Source organism: Bos indicus, chromosome 3 (assembly GCF_029378745.1).
Source record: "Bos indicus isolate NIAB-ARS_2022 breed Sahiwal x Tharparkar chromosome 3, NIAB-ARS_B.indTharparkar_mat_pri_1.0, whole genome shotgun sequence".
Taxonomy (NCBI): Eukaryota; Metazoa; Chordata; class Mammalia; order Artiodactyla; family Bovidae; genus Bos; species Bos indicus.
The window spans coordinates 15,044,282-15,065,688 of NC_091762.1; the positions used below are offsets into that span (position 1 = coordinate 15,044,282).

The 21,407-nt window shown below is 45.5% G+C and overlaps 1 protein-coding gene across 1 annotated transcript; it reads right to left on the bottom strand.

The window, feature by feature from the left end:
- Positions 1 to 1,817: 1,817 nt before the first annotated feature.
- Positions 1,818 to 21,191, bottom strand: SYT11 (synaptotagmin 11). Its single transcript, XM_019953522.2, has 4 exons — positions 20,888 to 21,191; positions 13,885 to 14,711; positions 5,698 to 5,821; positions 1,818 to 5,128 (listed from the first exon to the last, which is right to left on the bottom strand). Exons 1-4 carry the CDS (start codon positions 20,919 to 20,921, stop codon positions 4,818 to 4,820), a joined length of 1,296 nt encoding a protein of 431 aa, XP_019809081.1. The 5' UTR covers positions 20,922 to 21,191; the 3' UTR covers positions 1,818 to 4,817.
- Between the last annotated feature and the right edge of the window lie 216 nt (positions 21,192 to 21,407).

Below are 21,407 nucleotides of genomic sequence, written 5' to 3' on the forward strand. Positions count from 1 at the left end.
TTCCTGGGTGGTCCAGTGGTTAGGATTCTGTTCTTTCACTGCGGAGCCTGCATTCAATCCCTGGATCAGGGAACTAAGATCCCACAAGCTGCACAGTGTGGCCAAAACCAAACTATGCGATGTTCTTTATTCATTGCCCACCCAGTAGCAATTCCTTCTTCCAAAGGAAATGACATTTTACTCAAGAATCTACCCATCTTCCATACTCAGTTCCAGGGCAGTACTAAATGGTCTGAAGATAATCCCATTGTCTTTGCTTGTGATTGGTTCAGAAATGACCAGGTGATACACTTTGGACCACCAAGATAAGAGGAAAGAATAGCTACAGGCTTCTGTGAATGATTGACCTTATTTTTCTAGGAGAGGTCCCAAGGCGATCTCCTGAAAGTGCTTCTATAAACATTATAAAAGCCTTACTAATGATTTTATGCCTTAAACTAGCACTGAATATCAGAATGGCCCTCAGAAAGAACCTGGGCCCCTCATAGTATTGGTGACTTTATTGTGTCAACTCTGAAGCTTGACTTGCCTTTGGACTTCCAGTTAGGTGAACTGACCCATTTCCTTAATGTTTAAGCCAGTTTGAATTGGGTTTCCTGTTAATTAAAGCCAAAAATATCTTGAGTGCCAAGATAATCTTACTATCATTGTTATTACATCATCACGTTAGAAAAAAGTAATATACAAAATTACATAGCATGATTTGAATTATAAGGTTGTTAAATGGGAAGGACATGTGCCAAAATTAGTACTGTTTGCCTGTGGGTGAATTTTTTTCTGGTTCCTATGAACATATACTTTATGTATTTTCTAATACGATCCTGAATAATGTACACAGGGAAGAAAATGCACAAGAAATAAGATTAAATGACAAAAGGATTGTTAAGGTTTTGGAATCTTGACTTTTTCCCCTCTTCTCTATTTTCCAATGTTTTTATAATATGCTTATGATGTTAGTTTTATCATTTAAAAATGTTTTATAGTTTCACTGAAACTTGTTTTAAACTTTTTCTCTTGCTTCCCTCTCTTGCATGCACACACAGTGTTCCTTTTCTCAGTTTATAATTAAATATTTATTAGTGTGATTGATTGATTAATGCTTATCCTCTGCTAAGCTCAAATGCAGTACTCTTGCTTATCAATGTCTTGTATTCCCAGTACCTGTCATATGATAGAAACTCACTTTAAAAAACTGTTTTGGGGGAGGGAGGCTCACAAGGGAGAGGATACGTATGTATATAATTATGACTGATTCACATCGATGTGCGGAAGAGACCACCGTAACATCATAAAGCAATTATCCTCCAATAAAAATAATAGAGTCTTGACTAATGAATAAATCAGTCAGTCTAAGCATTGCTTTTGATATATTTTCAGTTAAAGAGTCAGACTTATTCTCTGCACTAAAAACCATCAACTCTCACTCTGGTGGTTATTGTCTTAAATACTACATTTTAAGAAGAAAATAGGACAAAAAGGAAAGACTCTCAGTCTAGGACCACATCTTGGAAAACATGGTGTGTGTGTGTGCGTGCGCGTGTGCACACGCATGTGCTCAGTCGTGTTCAACCCTTTGACCCCGTGGACTGAAGCCCACCAGACTCCTCTGTCCATGGAATTTTCGAAGCAAATATATTGGAGTGGGTTGCCATTTCCTGCTCCAGGGGGATCTTCCAGACTCAGGGATCAAACCCAACTCTCTTGCTTCTCCGGCACTGGCAGGCGGATTCTTTACCACTGCACCACCTATTGGAGTCTGAGTGTTCACACCATTCATAGTCATCCAGCTTCAAGAAAACCATGCTGAAGTCATCGGGCCTATTTAATGTGAATCAGTCTTTATTCCGCACTTGTGTGGTGCATTAACAAATTCAACATACAAGGTAGCATTACATATTGTAGGTTAGCATTACAGCATTATGCAGTTTCACACAATTCATGTTAGCTTTTTCGATTTTTTTCTTTTTTTAAAATTTGACACGTTTATTTTATTTTTTGAGTTTCATTTTTACAAGAGAAGACACAAGGTAAAGAAAGACGACCACATCGGAGAAGGATCACGGTGAGGGCAATGTCACTATTGTGGCCATAATAAAAGCTTCCCAAGAAAAAGGACTTGCATCGTTCCCTCTCCTGAGCAAGCCGCCCCTGTCCCATGAACCAGTCTGTTCTCATATCCCGAGCACCGCTCCTAAACGTGTACCTCTTGGCTGTGCTCCACTGAGATGAACTGAAGGAAGGACTAACTCATAAAGGGACTTTTTGTTATTAAGAAAAGCTCTTGCCTTCCCAAGGAATCAAGATATCAGCAGAGAAGGACTGACTCTTGGAAAACCAGAAGTGACCATTCCCTAACCTATTCCTGATCATGAGTGCCTTGTGTGAAAGCTAGAATGTAACTCTCTTGTCTTTCCACCGACTCTTAGGAGTAGGCATTCCTCCTCCACCCTTATCAGTTAGCTCTGGGAGGAACAAATGTGAAAGCCAAAGTCAGCTAAGAAACTTTGGGATGGCTGAGTCAAGGGCACGACGGATCAGGCCTGAGGTAGGAGGGAGGAACCTGGGACTGTCTGCCTCTTTGCCTTTTTCTGAGAAAGACACCGAGGCAGTTCCTAGGCTACAGAACTATGGGTCCCTCTCCTGCCACCTCCACCCACCGCTCAGTAGATGCAAAGAATAAAGCTACACGGAGATGGGTAAGAGAGGAGTTGGGTGAGGCTGTTTTCCCAGACTTATGTCAGGAGGAGCTTCAGAGGCACACACAGCAGGGCAAAGACCACACTTTCTCCACCTGTTGCTTTGCATTGTTTCTGGGAAGGAAACAAAAGCGGGTTGCTCAGCAGTTTCTGATCTTTAGACATTAAGGCGATGGAGAGGAACCATTTAAAATTTTTCCTAATGGGGCTTCAGAATGCTCCTGTCAGATTTACATTAAACTATCTCAAAATGCATTTTTAGAAAACAAAAATTATTTTTGTCTACGTATGATACAGTATTTACATTCCATGGAGTATTGGATAGAAACCAGTGATGTGAACCCAGCTGATGGTGAGATTGTGAGTCAGATTCTGGGGGTTGGGGGATGACAGGGACAAGAACAGAGAGTGGGCTCTGTGCCTGCTCAGAACTGCTCTGCACTGTCAAGAATCCAGGTTGAAGAGAAAAAAAGAAGAATGGGGTTGGGGGGGTCAGGGAACAGGTTGGTTTTAAATCCACAAGAGTTATGGAACGGCAGAGGCAACATCACCACTCTCTCCATAGAGACTCAGCTTTTCAACTCTTCTCAGAAGCAAGTCAGATAGTGATGTTCTTGTATGAATGTGAAATTTCTGTCTCTACTAATCTTTCAGGCCTTGGTTCAAGCTGCTGCTTATCTGAGTTCCTCTTCAGGCTGGCAAAAATATCTACTGCCTATCCGGGCTTTCTTATCATCCATGGAGTCTCTGCCATCTGAAAAGTCTCAACTCTAGAGGCATGGCTGGACTAGGGATAAGGAGACATGAATTCTAAAACGGAGGCTGAATCTCTCTCAAGCTCTGCTGTCCACTGGCAGGTGGAGGACTGAGCTCTGTGGTTTCCCCATGCCTTCACTGTACCTTGAGATTCAGGAGTCCTAAGAACTAAGCACGTTGTTTACAGGGAAAGGATGCTCTGAAAAATCCAAGTCATCTTTATTACTAATTTAGTCATGTGCTCGTTTTACTCATTTAGTTATTTTTAAGGGCCATTATTGAAAAATTTGAGGAGAAAGAATAATTTCTCAAGGTCCTTTTCCTTATGAAGTAAAACTAACCTCACGTAAACTACTTGAGAAGACTCTAAAGCTTCTCAGCGGTCAGCATTTCTGGAAAAACAAAGGCCAGTCTAACCCTTCAAACCACAGATGATTCCTAACACATCACCAAAAAATGGCTATCCTTCCAAACACAGCTACAAAGGGCGAGGCACTCATCTCATTTTCCTTGTCTTCATAACTACATTTGGGATCAGCAAGATATAGTCAATGGTACTATCCTGTAGCTGAACTTGAAGTCCCAAAGCTCTTTCTAGAGAAGTCATCTAGTTTTGTAAACCCAGATTCTACCGAAAAGTCTGATGCCTTCGTGTAATTAATGACGTATTAATCAAAGAGAGTCTTTTACCCCTTTCCAGCAGGAGTGCTGATAGCAAACACGCCTCATTTCTCAAATACTCTTTCTCCTGCAAACCCTGCCTTATCCATTCCACCTTTGTATATTCGCCTACTGCAGACCTCTGGTTCTTAAGCTCAAAGAGCAGAAATGTAAGCGGTAATAGGGTGAAAAGATGGGGATGATGAAAACATGAGGTTTTACAAGAGCAAAAAGATTCTTCCACAGAGGTGGGGGATGAGAATAACTCTCCAGAGAAGCCCAATAAAAAGAGACCAATTTCAGGTAATCAGCAAATACAATTCGGCACAAAACACGATTTTCATGGATTAAAATCTGTACCTTGATATTGGCAGTTAGGCTAATTTCTTCAGTTTGTATTAGACATGCAAATATAAGGTTACATTGTTATATATAGACTTGTAGAGGTCTTTCCCTCTCTTTTTTTCCCCATTTGAAAAAAAAAAAAAAAAGGATTTCCTAGTGCCTTGCAAAGGAGAAAAATCATCATTGCTAAGAACTGAACTGCAGCTGTGGTCATGTGGGGTGTTCTCTGTGGTGTTTGTCGTGTAAGAAATTTTCTTCTACAACTAAGATGAGGTTTTGAGTCCGCTCCTCTCAGTCCTCTCTCTCCCCGCCACGTCCCTGCCCGGCCTGGCCCCAGGGTTAGAGGCAAGGAGAAGAGGATTAGTACTCGCTCAGACTGTGCCACTTGGCCACGGGCTTGCGGGGGCTCTCGCACACCTCTCTCCAGTGTTCGGCACCGCTGGCTGTGACACTGTGCGCCCCCAGGATCAGCCTCCCCACTACCTCGTTCTTGGTGGTGCGATCGAAATCGATGACCAGGAACTCGATGCTGATGTCAGGCAGGAGGTCGGTGGGGATGTCGTAGATGAAAGACTCGTTGAAGACTGGGTTCAAAGTGCACTTCTTCACGTGGGTTTTCTTCTTGGCAATGCGCTTTCTGCCGTAGTAGACGTTCACCTTGACATAAGGATCTGGGGCCCCCAAAGAAAAAAGGGAGACAGGCCAATGACACAGTCCTCTCCTATGCAATGTCAGGGAGGAGGGGCTTCTGCTGTCCATCTCCTTGATGTCCCCTCTCTCACCCCGTGGGGTCTTTGGTGGTTGCACACTAAGTGTACACTGACTCTGTACACATCTGCCTGCCTGGACAAGGGGTCAAGGAAACCAGGCAGACAAGGAACAGAAAAACCGCCTCGAGTCAGGGCCGAAGAAACTCCATGACACCAAGAAGCATTTTCAAGGGGGCACAGGGACTACCAAAGGCTGCAGGCTTTCTGAGAAGTCTCACCTGGAGCAAGGGCACAGAGGCTGGCATGTATACCACTGTGAATACCTCGCCAAAGGTAGAGACCATTTGCTTACCCAAAATACCTCCCTGGTTACATTCATCAGGAAGAGAATGTAGACAGAGAGGAACGGGTGGAGGGTGAGAGGTGCAGGGGTCCTGAAAGGTGGGTGGGGGGAGGTGCTTGGATCACAGGCGAGGGGCAGCGGGGCAGGGAGGGCAGACAGACAGAGATAGGTTGAAGTAAATAGCTGCTACCTGAGAGACCGGTGATGTCCATCTTCGGCAGGTGTCTGGCTTTGAGGACCACCACTGTCATTCTCTGCGCCACCGGCTGGTATGACAGAGACACCTGGAGCTCGCCTCTGCTAATGCACTTCTGTGGGGAAGAAACAGCAGGTGAGAACCCCAGTCGAGGGGGCAGGCCACGGCACAGAAAGTGCGGGGGCGAGGACAAAGGAGATGTTCTTCTCACAGTCCTGACAGTAAGCAAGGGGATTCCCGGTGGCCCGGTGGTTAAGACGCCACACATTCACTGCAGGGGGCGTGGGTTTGATCCCTGGTCAGGGAACTAAGATACCGCATGCCACATGGCGTGGCCCCAAATAAAATAAAATAAAAAATCTTATAGTAAATAAAATCATTTGCACGGAGAGGCAGCACAGCACAGACTCTGCAGTCAGACTGGCCTGGATTCAAATCCTGACTCTACTGCTTATCTGTCTGAGCTGGGACAAGGTCAGCCCTACTTGACCTCTCTGGAGTTCTGTTTCCTCTTCTGTAAAATGGATATGAAAACAGTAGCAACTTCCCAGGACTAGTAAGAGGATCCAGTAAATTAGTGTGTACCAGAGACACGCACTCTCTCCTGCTTTCTCATTTGGTTCTTGTGATAAAGTTTTGAAGGGAGATAGGAAACTCGCATTTGAGTCTTAACTTTGTCATTTACTCACCAGCTAGCCCTGGGCAAGTCCCTGAACTTTCTGGAGCCTGTGGCTCCATCTCAGAAGGTGAATATCCACACCTGCTCTGCCTGCCCCAGGGTATGACCTTCTGAGCATCTTCTCCGGCCACCCTGGTTGCCCACATCTTTGTTTCCCCACCTTGAAATGTTATGCTAGGCTCTATTTTGAGCTTGGAAACAAGACAAAACAAAACAAAAACTCTAGTCCTCCAAGAACATTTTAAATAACATTTGGATACTAATTACATGCCAGGTGCTGGGAATTCAGAGCTAACAGGAATCAGTCATTGTTCCCAAGGATGGAGTAGAAGATTCAGAGACGTAAACAAACATGTTTACTTGTCAGGAGAGTGAGAAGCCTCGGAACTCCCTGGTGGTCCAGTGGTTAGGTCACTGTTGAGGGCCGGGGTTCAATCCCTGGTCAGGGGACTAAGATCCCACAAGCTGCGCGGTGAGACCAAAATAAATGCTTCAGTGCTGCTGGGAGATGCAGGGGAGGTTTTGCCAGCTGACATCAGGGCTGAGCTTCTGGAGGGTGAGAAACAGACACTGAGGCAATGGGCAGAGAGAAGATCCTGCGTGGCAGGGCAGCCGAATGGCTGGCTTCGGGCTGAAAGGGTAAGCTATGTTCAGAGAACGGGGAGAGGTGAATGTACCTGATGTTGGAGTCCTGGCAGGAGGGATGGGCCAGGAACCTGGAGAGGTGGGTTAGGTGGGGGTGAAGGGCATGGGGAGCAGGGGGAGTAAGCTAACCAAATAGCAGAGCCAGCAGCAGCAGCCAGGCGAGAGGAGGTCTGTAAGCATAGGAGCGACTTCTGTAAGCATGATGTTACTGCTGTTGTTAATATATTAATAATCATATTATTCTAGTTAAAGCTGGAGAAAGAACTAAAGATGAAAGTCAGAAAACCTGGTGAAGAGGCTGCTCCCACAGGCTAGGGAAGAGAGGGTGAGGGCTGGAACCAGGGCTGTGGCAGAGGAGATGGACCTGGGATAGTCTCAGAAAGAACTGTCAGGATTTTCTGGGTGGGGGCGGCTAACTGGATGTAAATACAGGGGAGAGGGAAGAGAGGAAGGAGTGTTTCTTGTGTTTCTCTCTTAGGAAGTGGGGATGAGGCTGGGGTAAAGAAAACGAAATGTGGCGGCACAGGAGGAGCTTAGGACATAATAAGTTAAATTTGGGACAAAAAATTTTGAGACCAAATCACTCCTCCACTATCAAATTTTATTCCTTATACTCTTCATAGCCCCAAAGGAAGGTCACCAACTCGATGAATTCTTAGATTGAACAAAAATAGACCAAACTCACCACCAGCCTTACATATGCCACATACCCACCAAAATGACTTGCTGTGCATTAAGAGTGCCAGGCAATCTTCTAGCAGCTAGGGCTGAAAAGATGCACCCCTACCCTCCAGAAGCTCACAGGCTAGTGCCTGCCCAGGTGTGTCTGGCACAGGAAAGAACAGCAGTAAATGGTTTGATTAGCTCATCAGTGAAAAACAAAGGGAAAACCCTAATAGCTTATGCTTTGATTGATTATAAGTCGTCACCTCAAGGAATGAACTGTGATAATATTTCCATTTGGTTTAAAAAATTTCTTGAGGTGATGTTTCATACCAGGAGCGTATGGAAATGTCTTTCATAGGGTACTGAACGTGACTAAACTTTAAACACAGCCGTTAGCTTTAGAAATTGAAGTACAAAAGAAAACAAGCTTTAGAAATGATTTTCATGGTTTTCTCTGCTAGATGAAGCCCTACATCTTTTCCTTACCCATAACATACAGTCGGCTCTTGACTGTATCCACAGGACGCACCCCGAGCCAGTGTAAAATCACAGGCTGGTTGCTCCTGCCAACCAGTATACTTCTGGGTCACTTCCTTTGACATAAGTCAGAACTTAGTCTGAGGATGTGCGCTCATTTGTACTATCAGTCACAGCCCAAAGGCATCAGGAAGGTAATCCCTCAGCAAAAAGAAAATACCTTCCGAAATGTTCAGAACTGAACTGCTCAATACCGTAGCTGGTAGCTACATGTATCTATTTAAATTTTAATTAACATTAAGTAAAATTAAAATGTTAATTCCTCAGTCACACTGGCCCTATTTCAAGTGCTCAGTGTCCACACGTGGCCAGTGGCTACCATGTTGGACATATGCAAATATAGAACATTTCCATCATCAGAGAGAGTTCCAGTGAACAGTGCTGATCTATCTAGAAAGAACTTTTGGATTATTTGAGCCACTGCTCCCCTCCATTTCCATGAATAATGAAATGTTAACTAGTTTTGATATCTATATCTGGGACCTTGAATATTGGTATCTAAATATTAAAAATATAATCTTTAAATATAATCTAACTTTATATACAGAAGAAGGCTAGGGAGGGTAAAAAGGAAATTTTGATTTAAAAAATAAAGTTTTATTTGTAAAAATAACATCAATTACAAGATGATACTTAGGTTTTCTGATTATTTAAAACTGTTTAAAAAAAACCACACACAAACTGTTTCCTAAATCATCCATTATAGCATAATCACCCTAATCAAAGTCCCGTGCGCCTTCCCTAGTTCTTTGGGAAAGTGGACAACTTCTGGTCACCTTCACAATCCTTTCCTCCCCTAAAATCACTCCTCTGGCAACTGTTCTCCATCTGACCCACCCTCCCCCCTCACCTTTGGCCATTTTACATGGGCAGAATGCCCGTCCTCATTCAGCTGCCCCTTTGTGATGCTCAAGTCTGCCGCCACAACACCACCTGAATGCCATTCCATTCTGCACTGAAGGCCAGAGTTTCAAGTCCCCCCTGCTGCCTCCCCTTCTCTTTCCACCCAATTCCCATTGCGAGCGGCATTGTCAATGGCTCTTTCTCAAGGGCTCTTTGTCAAGGGCTGGGAGCGCACTCTGTTTCCCAGCCCCTTCGCCTAGTGAGGTAAAGACCCTGTTGGGGGGTGGGCGAGCAGAAGGACAAGGGGGAGAAAGGGTTTTATCCATGCCTGACAGAGCCGGGAGGCTTTGCTCTCAGAGTACAGGATCCTTTCTCAGTCCGTGGAAAAGAGGAACAAGGGCAGTGGTCCGAAAGAAGACGTTAGACTGAAGGAAACACATAGGTGAAGGATAAGTCTCTTTCTTATAATTAGCAGAGCCCCTACGGAATGACTTTTTCTAGCCAGAGCATCTTTGCAAAGAGGAGGACTCAGGCATCCTCAATAAACCTTTATAGGGACTAGAAGTTCTCAGTGCTACCTCCACATTAATCACAGTCATGAGAAAACAAAAGAAACAAAACCCTCAACATTCAACCACATCCCTCCTTGTCTTCTCCCCAATACACATACACAGCAACTTCCTTTTTTGGTGTGTATGATTTTATTTTATTTTTCTATAGCAAATTTCTTTATTGTTTATGGAAAATTGACATTCCTTGTTCTTTCTTTTCACTCCCTTTTGACTAGCCTGGATGACCTCCAAGGTCTCTTGTAAATCTGAGATTTTAAGAATCCTCTCATTCCCATGACCACTGTCCCAGGTCATGAACACCAATCTGGCAGCAGAAAGACAGGAAATGGTTTGGGAAACAATGACATGAAGAAATTAGGAGGAGTCTAACAACTCTCTATTATCCACCCTGTAAATCACTTCTTTCCCACTGTCTCTTCTTTAACCCCAGCCCTCTCTCAATCACTTCCCTTCTCCTTGTGAGGGGTGTATTATGGAAATGTAAATTCACTTTTATTTCTTTCTGAATAAAATACTAAGGCGGTAAAAAAGCTGCCACTAAAGGGAAAAAAAATCCAGTTCCAAAGTCCAACTCAGATAGTTTGGGTGTTTGGAGTTTATGCTGTAAACTTGTTTTATTAATAGTCAAGTGTTAATTTTTAATGCTTCTTGTATCTTTCCGTATATTCACAAGAGCTGAGAGTGCTCTCACAAAGTGACCCCATTAGCCTTTATGATCCAGCCAAGAGGGAGACTGAGGCCCAGAGAAAGTAACTGCACACCCAGAATTAGACACTGAAATGGACAGAATCAGAAATCATGACCAGTCCTGGCTTCTTCCAACTGGATTACACTGAAAGAGCGGAAAGGATAAGAGCTGAATTTTCTGCTACAGGTCAGGAAATGCAGTTAGGGGTTGGGGACTGTCTAGAGAAATGCAATTCTCACCAGTCTCCACCCAGGAAACTTTGATCCCATTACTATAAAGGGATACCCTACCCAGATCAGGAAAGACTCTTACAGTGTGGACTCTTCCAAAGCAGCTCTAGCTGATGAGCCAAGGGGAGACCCAGAAAGAGCAGACTATTGGCTACAGTAGGGAGGATTTAAGGTGGACATTTGGAGGCTGCACTGCTAGGGAATCAGGGGTACAAATGACTAGGGAGATGACAGCCACGACCCAGGATGAAACATAGCCCTGCCCACTGGCACTGGCTGGGGAAAACAGGCTTAGGAAGCCTGGGAGGCTGCAGGGCTCTGGGTGTCCCGTCTGGGGCCTCATCCAGGGAGTGTGCTGCTCAGGATCCCACCCTGGCTTATCCCTTCTGAAGGGAGTTAATAAAGTGGAAAGAAGCTTGGCTCTTGCCAAGAGCCCCTGGCAGTTTAGCAAATGCCATTGTCTATGCTCCCTGCCCAGTGTCCTGGATTTGAGGCTTGTTTTGTTCCCAGCCCAAATCAGTCCCTTTTCTTGCCAGTATCTTCCCAGCTGCAGCCTGGCACAGAGCCCTCCTCCACACTCAGCCGTGGGCTGAGAATGCATGAGCCGTCTGGGGGAGTCCAGCTAGTTGGTGGCTTTATCAAGGCTAGTACTCCAGAGAAGGCTGTGCTGAAAAGAACCGCCCAGTGAGGAGAGCTGAATGAAGGCAGGGGGTAGGGTACTGGAGCTGCTATAATGGGGAGTCAGGAGTCAGGGGAGCGGGCTGGTAGAATCTGGAGGAAAAGAAATGGAGGGAGAAGGGAGAGGATGCAGGGAGATGAAACTGGTCACTGCTGCAGCTTCTTTGCGGGACTTCTGCCTCCAAGCTCAGAGGATGCAGAATTCCTGCTGTGTTGGACTCAGCTGTGTCTCACTGTATCCTGGCAATGGACCAGTGTTCATGCCCTGACCAAACACCTCTAATATTCTCTAAAGTGTTCAGACTTCCCCTGGCCCTTGTGAGCTGAGCGTGCCACATGGCAACAGCGGTTCTCTGGGCAGTGGCATGACTAAGCTGACTGCAGTGGGGCAGGCAGAGATGGTGCAGGCGGCAGAGACGGTGAGAGCACACTCCCGGGGGAAGGGCTCCCTGCCTCCCCTCCCCAGCCTGGCGCGGCACAGCACCCTTCAGCAATGGCCAAACCTGCTTCCCAGGAGCTCACTGCCCACTCAGTCCTGCTGGCCTGGAAGCCTCTTGTACGTTCCTGAGCCTTCTGCCTCCCCACTGAGTCCAGCATGGGTTTGCAGCTGGAGAGGGCAGTAACAGAGAAGTAACGTACCTGCAGGCAGGGCTCTTTCTGGAAAACGTACAAGTGTTTTTAGTGACCCTGATATCCTTTCCAAACCTCCTACCATCTTCTCCACTGATCTAGCCTTCCTTGTCTTCCTTTACTTTATCAAAATAAAATGTAAATATCTGCAAATCACATATCTCTCCCAGGGATCAAACTTTAATAATAATAATCCTGGTTAACATTCATGAGAGTTTACTATGGGCTAGGGACTATGCAAATGCATCATTTTAATTTCTTATAAGAAACAGAGACTCAGAGAATTTAAGCAGCTTGCCCAAGGTCACTTAGCTGGTAGAATTTAGATTCAAACTCAGGTCTGACTTCAAAGTCCTTGCTGTGCTGTGCTTAGTCTCTCAGTTGTATCCGACTCTTTGCGACTCCATGGACTGTAGCCTGCCAGGCTCCTTTGTCCATAGGATTCTCCAGGCAAGAATACTGGAGTAGGTTGCTCTGCCTTCCTCCAGAGGATCTTCCCAACCCAGGGATTGAACACAGGTCATCTGCATTGCAGGTGGATTCTTTACCATCTGAGCCATCAGGGAAGCCCAAGAATACTAGAGTGGGTAGCCTATCCCTTCTCCAGGGGAACTTCTCAACCCCAAAATTATACCGGGGTCTCCCGGCATTGCAGGCAGATTCTTTACCAGCTGAGCTACCAGGGAAGCCCCAAAGTCCTTGCTATCAATTCCTTATGTTAAATCCTGAAAAAGGAATGAAACTCTTAAGTATAAAATTTCAACAACTTCTTTCACAGCACACTCACTATACGATAAATGCCAAGATTTCTTTTTTGTCTTTCTCCTCCACTAAGTAAAAGCTACATGAAGGCAATAAGATGCCAGCTATATTATTCCATTTGATTCTCATAACCCATAAGGAAGGCAATATTATCAGTTCCATTTTACAGATGGGGAAATAGAAGTTGAGAAGAGTTAAGTAACTCACTTACATCATACCCCTGGAAAGTGGTGAGCTGGAAGGTGAAGCTAGGCAGTCAGATAAGAGCCCTCCTGCCAAACCGCAGAACTGCACTGCCTCCCCAGTTGAGAATGAAACAAATGAACTAGTGTGGCTGGGAGCACAATTCTTGCATCCCTGAAAGGATTCAAGAACCAATGCTAGCTCAGTGGAGAGAAGGCAGGATGGAGGGCTCTCATGCCCCTCTTAATGCAAACAGGGCAGAGAGGAGGAACGGAGAGAGAAGTACCCGTGGCAAAGGTTTTGGCCTGTGTGAGGGGCCTGAAAGGTCAAGCAGTTGTATGCTATGAATGCTAAGTTGTTTCAGTCGTGTCCGACTCTTTGCGAGTCCATGGCCTGGGACCCACCGGGCTCCTCTGTCCATGGGATTTTCCAGGCAAGAATACTGGAATGGGTAGCCATTTCCTCCTCCAGGGGCTCTTCCAGACCCAGGGATCGAACCCGTGTCTCTTACATCTCCTGCACTGGCAGGTGGGTTTTTTACCACTAGCAATACCTGGGAAGCCAAAGCAGTTGATGAAGTTGCCTTTATAAAATGGTTCTTAAAAGTCACACAGATGCAAACCTACTTTTATCTCTAGGTTTGGGCTGGGAAAGGGAAGCCGAGGGGAAAATTACTGAATACTTCCACAGTTTCTCAGTTGTAAGGAATAAGTTCACAAGAGGAAGATCACACATTTTGGAGAAGAAATTGGCTCCCATATGCCTGAAATGAGGAGGTCTAGGACTGGAGGGCTAGCCTGCTCCAAGCAAGCTGGATGCAGCATCAGGATGTCAACCACTAAGAGCAATTTCAGAAGGCATTTGCCCGTTTCTCTTCAGGAAGTTGCTTCTTGGAGGAGGCCTAACCTGACAGGCTCTCTGTCTTACTCTGACCACTGTTCAGTCTTGACATCCAAGAGCTTCCTCTCTACAGCCCCTCCTTGCCATCCATCCCACTTCTCCCTGCCATTCATCCCCTTCTGTCCCCCAACCTACCATTCCTCCCCAACAACTCTTCCTCCTCACCTGGATGTTCCTTTTGATGATGTCCCTGGTCAGCTGTACCTTGCCCGTGCTAGGGTCCACCCCAGCCAGCGGCACCATGACCTCCCCAATGACGTCATCCCGGGAGAAGCGGTCAAAGCTGAGGACGAGGAAATGCAGGACCAGGTCTTGCAGCTGGCTGTATGGGATGCCATAGAAGGTGAAGGTTTCATCAAACACAGGGTCCAGGGTCTTCCGCAGCACCCTGGTCTTCACCCGATGCCGTTTGTCAGGAAGGATGGTCATTTTGATGTAGGGGTCAGAGCCCTGGGTCTGGTCATCCATCACGGGCAGCCCATGAGCCTCCTGGATTGTCACCACCAGGGCTTTTTTCGGGAAGTTATAGTCCACTGAGAAGGTGAGGGATCCTAGCATGACATCCTCCTCTGGAGATGATGGAGAAGTAGTTTTGCTTTCCCCCGGGGTCAGGCTTGCAATGGGGCTCCTCAGTTCTTCCCCATAGTCCACTTTGATGGGCAATTGGTCTACACAAGATCCAGAGCTAGGTCCCTTAGGACTCTTGTCTTGGCCCAGCAGGCCAGCCTCTGCTGCATCTACCAACAGGTTCCCGCGTCCACCTTCCCTCCCGGGGCCATCTTTGTCTCTCCGCACTTTGATGATTTTCTTCTTGTTGCTGAGGGTTTCTGGATATATGCTGATGCCTTTGAGCATGTGTATGAACTTGTATGGTGGGTTCTTGTGCTTCTTCTCTGCCTGCTGGTGGCAGCATGTCCAGACAAAGACGGTCACTGAGACACACACCACCAGCACAGAGGCCCCGATAAGGCCAGCGACCACTGGTGAGACATCTGAAAGTGGAGACCAGAGATGTGTCAAGGCGGCTGGACCTCGGCCTCTGCCAGAGCACCCCTGCTTAGGGCCTCCGGCTGGGGCTGAGCTAATCTGCAACCCAGCCTTCTTCAAAGCAAAACTTGCTCATCTAGGCTTAGGAACGTCTCCCCTCTCTTAGAGATGCCCTCACCCATCCCTCCAACCAATCTGTGGCTCTTTCTTCCCACCAACCTGGATGAAATACTTACCTTCTCTAGAAAGCCTCCCCTGCAGTGCGCCACCTGACTGCCTGTTCTTTTCTCGGCCTTGCCTCTGCACTTACGGACTTGGTTTGCTCAATGGATTTGTATTTCACATAAAGTGGCCCCGTAAGTGTTATAGGTCACCCTTCTACATAGGAGCCATTCACCTCAACTGTTCCACAAGGGCATGAGCTGTGTCTGGTTTCGGGAGGATATTCCACAGCATGCAGCACAGGGTTTGCCACAGTGGGTTTGTGTGGGCTGACTGATAGGTAGGGTGGAAGGATGTGGAATTGACTTTGGATGGGTTTGGTAGGGTGCCCAAGGGTGATAAAAGTAGGTGAGTGGTAAGAAGTAGAACTGTGGGCCTAAGTCCTTTTGAAATATGTTTCAAATTTCAGCTCCCAGGCATTTGAAATACTTGTATTTTAATGTAAAATACAAATATTTAAAAATAAAACACAAGTATTTTAAATAGGAAGAAATAGGGACCATGGAACATGTCAGACCTTGTCACCTTCTTAGTAAAGTCTTTCCTGACCAACCTATTTAAAAATGTAACCTTTTCCACCCTTGAGACCTACACTTCTGGCCCTGCTTAATTTTCTCCATATGACATGACATGAGTTCTCTCTTTCATAAACACACACACACGCATGCACACATATACAAACACTCACATATAATTGTATTAGTTATTGTCTATCTTCACTAGAATGTAAGTTTCCTAAGGACAGGGATCTTGTCTGTTTGTGTGCTGTGCTCAGTCACTCAGCCACGTCCAGCACTTTGTGACCCCGCTGACTATAACCCGCCAGGCTTCTCTGTCCATGGAATTCTCCAGGCAAGAATACCGGAGTGGGTTCCCCTGCCCTTCTCCAAGGCATCTTCCCAATCTTCTGGGATTGAACCCAGTCTTCTGAATTGCAGGCAGATTCTTTACCTTTTGAGCCACCAGGGGAGCCTTTTGTTTGTTTAGTTCCTGTCTATATCCCCAGCACTAAAAACACCCAGCAGGTACTTAATATTTGTTAGGTAAACAAATAACTAAAGAGAAACAGGTTTTTTTTTTCTCTTCCCTTTTCTAGTCTTGTCTTTTCCTGCACAAATTGGGCCCCTGACTTAGATAATTTGGTTTTGGGATTTCTTTTCCCTTAAATGCACTGAAGCTAAATTGGGTTTAGGCCTTAAAGATCTAGATAAGGCCTATAGTTATCCATACTACGCATTAGGGTAAGTCTCAAGTAGGGCAGGGGGAACTAAGGAAATAAATGTGATTCTTGCATATTCTAGATTTTTCCTAGAAGATCCGTCTATCAGGCATAGGCCTGGCCTGCTGCCTCACTCACTGCAGGCTTTTGTTCAAACCTCATCAGAAAACATTTCCTGTCTGTTCCAAGGAAGATAGTATCCCCACTACTCTGATTGATTTCTCTTTGTAGCACTTATTACCTCTGGTATATATTTATTTGTCAGTCTTCTCTTACTAGGTAATTTAATAAGACCAGTGACTGGCTGTTTTGTTCACTGCTACATTCCCAGGTCCTAGAACCATGTGGCACATAGTAAGTGTTCAGTGAACAAATGAGTTAGTGAATTCAAAACAGCTTCCACTTTAGGAGCTTGGGATTAACAGATAACAAACTACTATTTAAAAAATAGATAAACAGCAAGGTTCTACTGTATATTACAGGAAACTATATTCATTATCCTGTAATAAACCATAATGAAAATATATATATACACACATATATAATTAAATTATTGCTGTACATAAGAAACTAATACAACATTATAAATCAATGATACATCAGTAAAAAATTTTTAAAAACCCAGTTGCCACAGATTGGAGAAAGAGGATGAGGTCAATATGACTACATATAACAGGGATAAATGTAAAATTCTATTTAGCCTTCAAAACCTATTGATAGGAAATAGGAGACCTTACTTGATAAAATCTGAGTAAAACTAACTTAGTAGTTTAAGTGATCACAAGCTTGGAGTATACCTAGGCTGACTTATACTATCAGTGTGATGTCTAAATCATAGAGGGGCAGTATAATTTCATCTGCTCTGGTCATGACACACATGAAGTGCTCTATCTATTTCTGACAAGAATAAAAATTGCTGTTTTTTGTGTGCCAGTATGATACCCGTGCCAGACACTGTGTTAGAGCTTCCTCAATTTGACTCAAATAACTCACTGAATAGGTACCATTAATAGCCCAATTTTACAAGTGAGGAAGCTGGGGACTCAAATCTGCTCTAGACCACAAAGAAGCAAATGACAGTGATGAGATTTAAACCCTGGTCTATCTGACACCAGAATGTGTCTATATTATGGATAAGCAGGATAGAAGAGGACCTAGAAACCATATTAAATGAGGAGAAACTGAAGAAGCTGAAGCTGAAGGGTCTGGGAATAACAATTTTATTTAATTACTGAAGGTACTTTGCTGGAAGAAGGTCTCATCTGATTTTACTTCGGAGGGCAGGTCTAATACCAGTGCATACAGGCTACAAGAAGACAGATAAATTCAAAGAACTGAATTATTGTTAGAACTGCCTCTCAATGGCCCAGATTGCTTCTGGAGGCAGTGAATCTCTGAAGACTTTCAGAGACTGGATCACCTTCGTCAGATATATTATTCTAAAAGGAATTTCCTTAACAAGGATTGGAATCAACATCTCTGAAATTCTTTCTGCCTCAAACATTCAAAGTTCTATGAATGTTGGGACCAGGTAAGAAAAGAAGTGGTAACATTTTGAAATAATACAGATGAGGAGTAATGCCATTTAACAAAAAGTATATCAAGGTGACTGTGTCCATGGCCATGCTGAATAATAATAGCATTTATTTTCAGAATATCAGGTGAAATAAAAACTGTTAGGGAGAGGTTTCACATAATGGGAGCAGCCTTGGCTGTAAGCTCCTTGAGAGCGGGCAGAAATTATAACCTGTTTACCTTTGAATCCCCGAGTCTCTTGCATCAAACAGAAGCTCAGTAAATACTTGCTTGAACAATTGATTGGGTTCAACTGTAAATCAGAATGGGCACAATCTGAAAAATCGGCTCTCCATTCACCTATGAGAGATTTTCCTGAAAACTGTTTGCTACTGATTCGTAACACTGAATATTATCTCTGCAAGAAGAGAAAAGCAAGAAACTACCAGGACAAGTATATTTTTGAGAATGATTTGAAAGGGAGCCTAAAGGTCAGGTTGAGAGACATCTGAGTGATCCTTTTGGTTCTACCATAAATTTACTGTGTGATCTTGAGAGATCCCACTGCTGCTCACTATGCCTCAACTTTTACTGCTAGAAACCAGTGGATCAGTAAAAGAGAAGATGAAGGATGCTTATCTTTCAGGAGGGTGGAGAAGGAAAAAGATGAATGGTTAGATAGCATCACCCACTCAATGGACATGAATCTGAGCAAACTCCAGGAGACAGCAAAGGATGAGGAAGCCTGGCATGCTACAGTCCACAGGGTCACAAAGAATTGGACATGACTTAGTGACTGAGAAACAGCAACACAACGCTTCCACCTCGTTTCCCACTTTCGCTCTACGTTCTTCTTCATTTTAGTATTTGTTAATCGCTATGTCTCTCCCCCACACCCATGGCAGCAAACTAGAACAATCAGAAATGTTGAAACTCAGGACTCTCTGTCTAGTTTTAGTCAAAGGCTGAGTGGGAAAAGTAAGTTAGAACTAAAAGCTGAAGTAAGTGTTTTCAAGTAGCTGTAAATTGCAGTGACCCATGCTGCTTGCTCCTTTTGTCCTCCGAGGTCACAGATAATTGAGTGTTGGCTTGGTGTATCTCACAAGGGCTATGGAGTTTGAAATGAAGTACTCTATGAGATGTGAAAAAAGTCAGAAGTTCTACAGGGAGTTCTCGGTGGAGACCTTCCATATGGATTTGAAGATCTATAAGACATAGCTAGGTTTGTTCAGCTCTCTCAGCTTCTGACCAGACATGCTTATTGACATTTCCTTTGCAAAAATAGCCTTTCCTGGTCAAGTAGGCCAGCATGATACAGTGAAATAAGAATGAATTTTGCCATCAATGGGAAATTTGTTTAAATCCTAACACTAACCTAACTAGTTTGACTTTATCTCCCTTAGCCTCAGTTTCCTCATCTAGCAAATATATATATATATATATATATATATATATATATGTATATATATATATATATAATGAATACACTGGAGGGTATTTATAAGTCTTTTAGTATGTAAAAGGTTGATATAATTTCTTTTCTTTTGTTCACTAATATTACCTCTAGATGACATCACTATATTATGCTCTATAACATCTAACTTTCCAAGGAATCTGGAACTGCAATTAGAGAAAAGAATATAATGGAAAGGAGGCATAAGAAGAAAAAGAGAGAACTAGAAGAAAATCACAGAGTACTCATGTAATCAGAAAAGGGACATCAATTTTGGAAATTTAGGACTCAAATAATAAAAATGCAGAAGATGAAGTGTAAGAAAAATATAATCAAGATTTATCCTTGGGGAATCAGTGTGAACCAGTAGTAAATGGGTGTGATCTGTTGTCTGTATACTTTCTCTGACCTGATATTCTTCCTGACATTGAAGGGATAGAGCAGGCTGGGTTTTGTTAATTTCCATAAACCTTCTAGTAGGGAGTGAGAAAAGCCATTTCCTAGTTGGATTGTGACCCCACCCTAAACACTGGAGTCTGGATGCTCAAACCTTCTGGATTGTCTGAGACATAGAATCTCTTAAGGGAAATGAAGGAACCCTAGGCTGACAGCAACTCTCACCTGCTTCTCCCATCCAAACTGGGATAGGACTGAGGCAGAAGCAGGGCAATTCATTTTTCTTTGGGGGGCAGGAAAACAGCACAGGAAGTTTGCTATCTCAGCACATTTTACAGGAATCCCCCAGAGGAAAAACTTGCATCTCGAGCTTTTCTTTTCCATCTGCTTCCCTATTTTCCACCCCACTCTCTGCTCCAGGGAGTGTAACTGATCTTGGAGCCTGTAGGGTTAGGTCTGGGACCAGCCGCTCCGAGATGACGTAATGCTTTCTCTGGTACACAAAGCGGCCTCCCCCGGGCTCGGCCTTTTGCGCCCCTCCCCCTCTGGGCCGGATCGGGCCCCCGCCAGCACCAGCGCGCGAGTCCCCCTTTTTGAAAAGCCGGCCCAGGGAAACAGGGAACAAAGGCCTGAGAAGAAGAGCCTAGGCGCTGCCAGGAGGCCCAGAAATAGACATCACGTCATCCCCCAGCCCAGCAGCGCCAAGCGCCATTTGGTAGCATCGGACGGACCCCACCATTACGATGCAGAATAGACATGGCAGGGCTCACGTTTCCTCCCGGCCCCAGCATCCAGCTGACCGGCTTCAGGAGTGGCTTCCTTTTTGCTCCCCACCCCCGCACCCCTCTTTCCCCAGAGGCCGCCGCCTCCCCTGGCTGCCTGCCACCCAGCCCACAGTCTCCAAGCTGCCATCTTGATGCCCCATCCCCCTTGCCACCTCCCTCCCCCGCAGCCCTGAGGAGTGGGAGGGGGAGGAAGGGGCACCGCCCTGCGTGCCCCAAGGGGGAGGGCTCGGCCTACCTCGCCTCTCCTCCCCTCGAAGGAGGGGTTCACGTCCTTGGCAGGCTCTCGGTTTCTCACCTCCAGCGGTACTCACAGTGCACCATACAAGGTTTTCGCATCCTGGACGTCCCCACCCTTGCTGTGACTCTGGCCTTCTCGGCCCCTGCAGCCCAGAGCTCAGGTTCGGACGCTGTCCACTGCCGGCGATACCACCACCGTAGGCCCGATTCTACCCACCACCACAGGCCCGATTCTAGAGGGGCTGGCACTTGAAGGCCTTGATCTGGGCTTCGCGTTCTGCCCAGACGCTGAGCTCCCTTGGCTTGGCAACGGTTTAACCTACCCCAGGCTTAGTTTGCCGGATTTTTACTTACCAAAGCTAGGTCGGATGTTGGTGATCTCAGCCATGTCGTAATCAGAGGCTATTGCTATAAATGCTTTTGCAATGGTCGGTCAGACAAGTCTGGGACCTCCGGTAAGTACCGGAGGCCGCCGCTGCAGAGCGCTAGGTCAGGGGAGGGGGAAGGTATCTGGTGGATGCCTCCTGCGACGGTCTGGTCCCTGGTTGACAGCTGCGGTCGCCTCTTAAGATGCTCCAGGGATGCTCTGAGCTAAGGATGCAGGTGCAGCCAGACTGGTCCTGATGCGAGGTAGGCCCCGCCTTCCTCCGAACGGCCCTCGGCAGAAGACTCCGCCTCTGTCCGAAAAGTTCCGGAAGGCAAGCCCCGCCCCTTTCCGGAAGATCCGTGGGAGGGGACCCCTCCCGCTGCCAAATTTTCAAGAGAATGAGACCCCGCCCACTGATGGGCTTGTGGGTCTGTAAAGCGAAAACCCCGAGGCCTGACTAAGGAGAAGTTGTAAGAGATTCTTTAGATCTTGTGATTCCGATTCCCT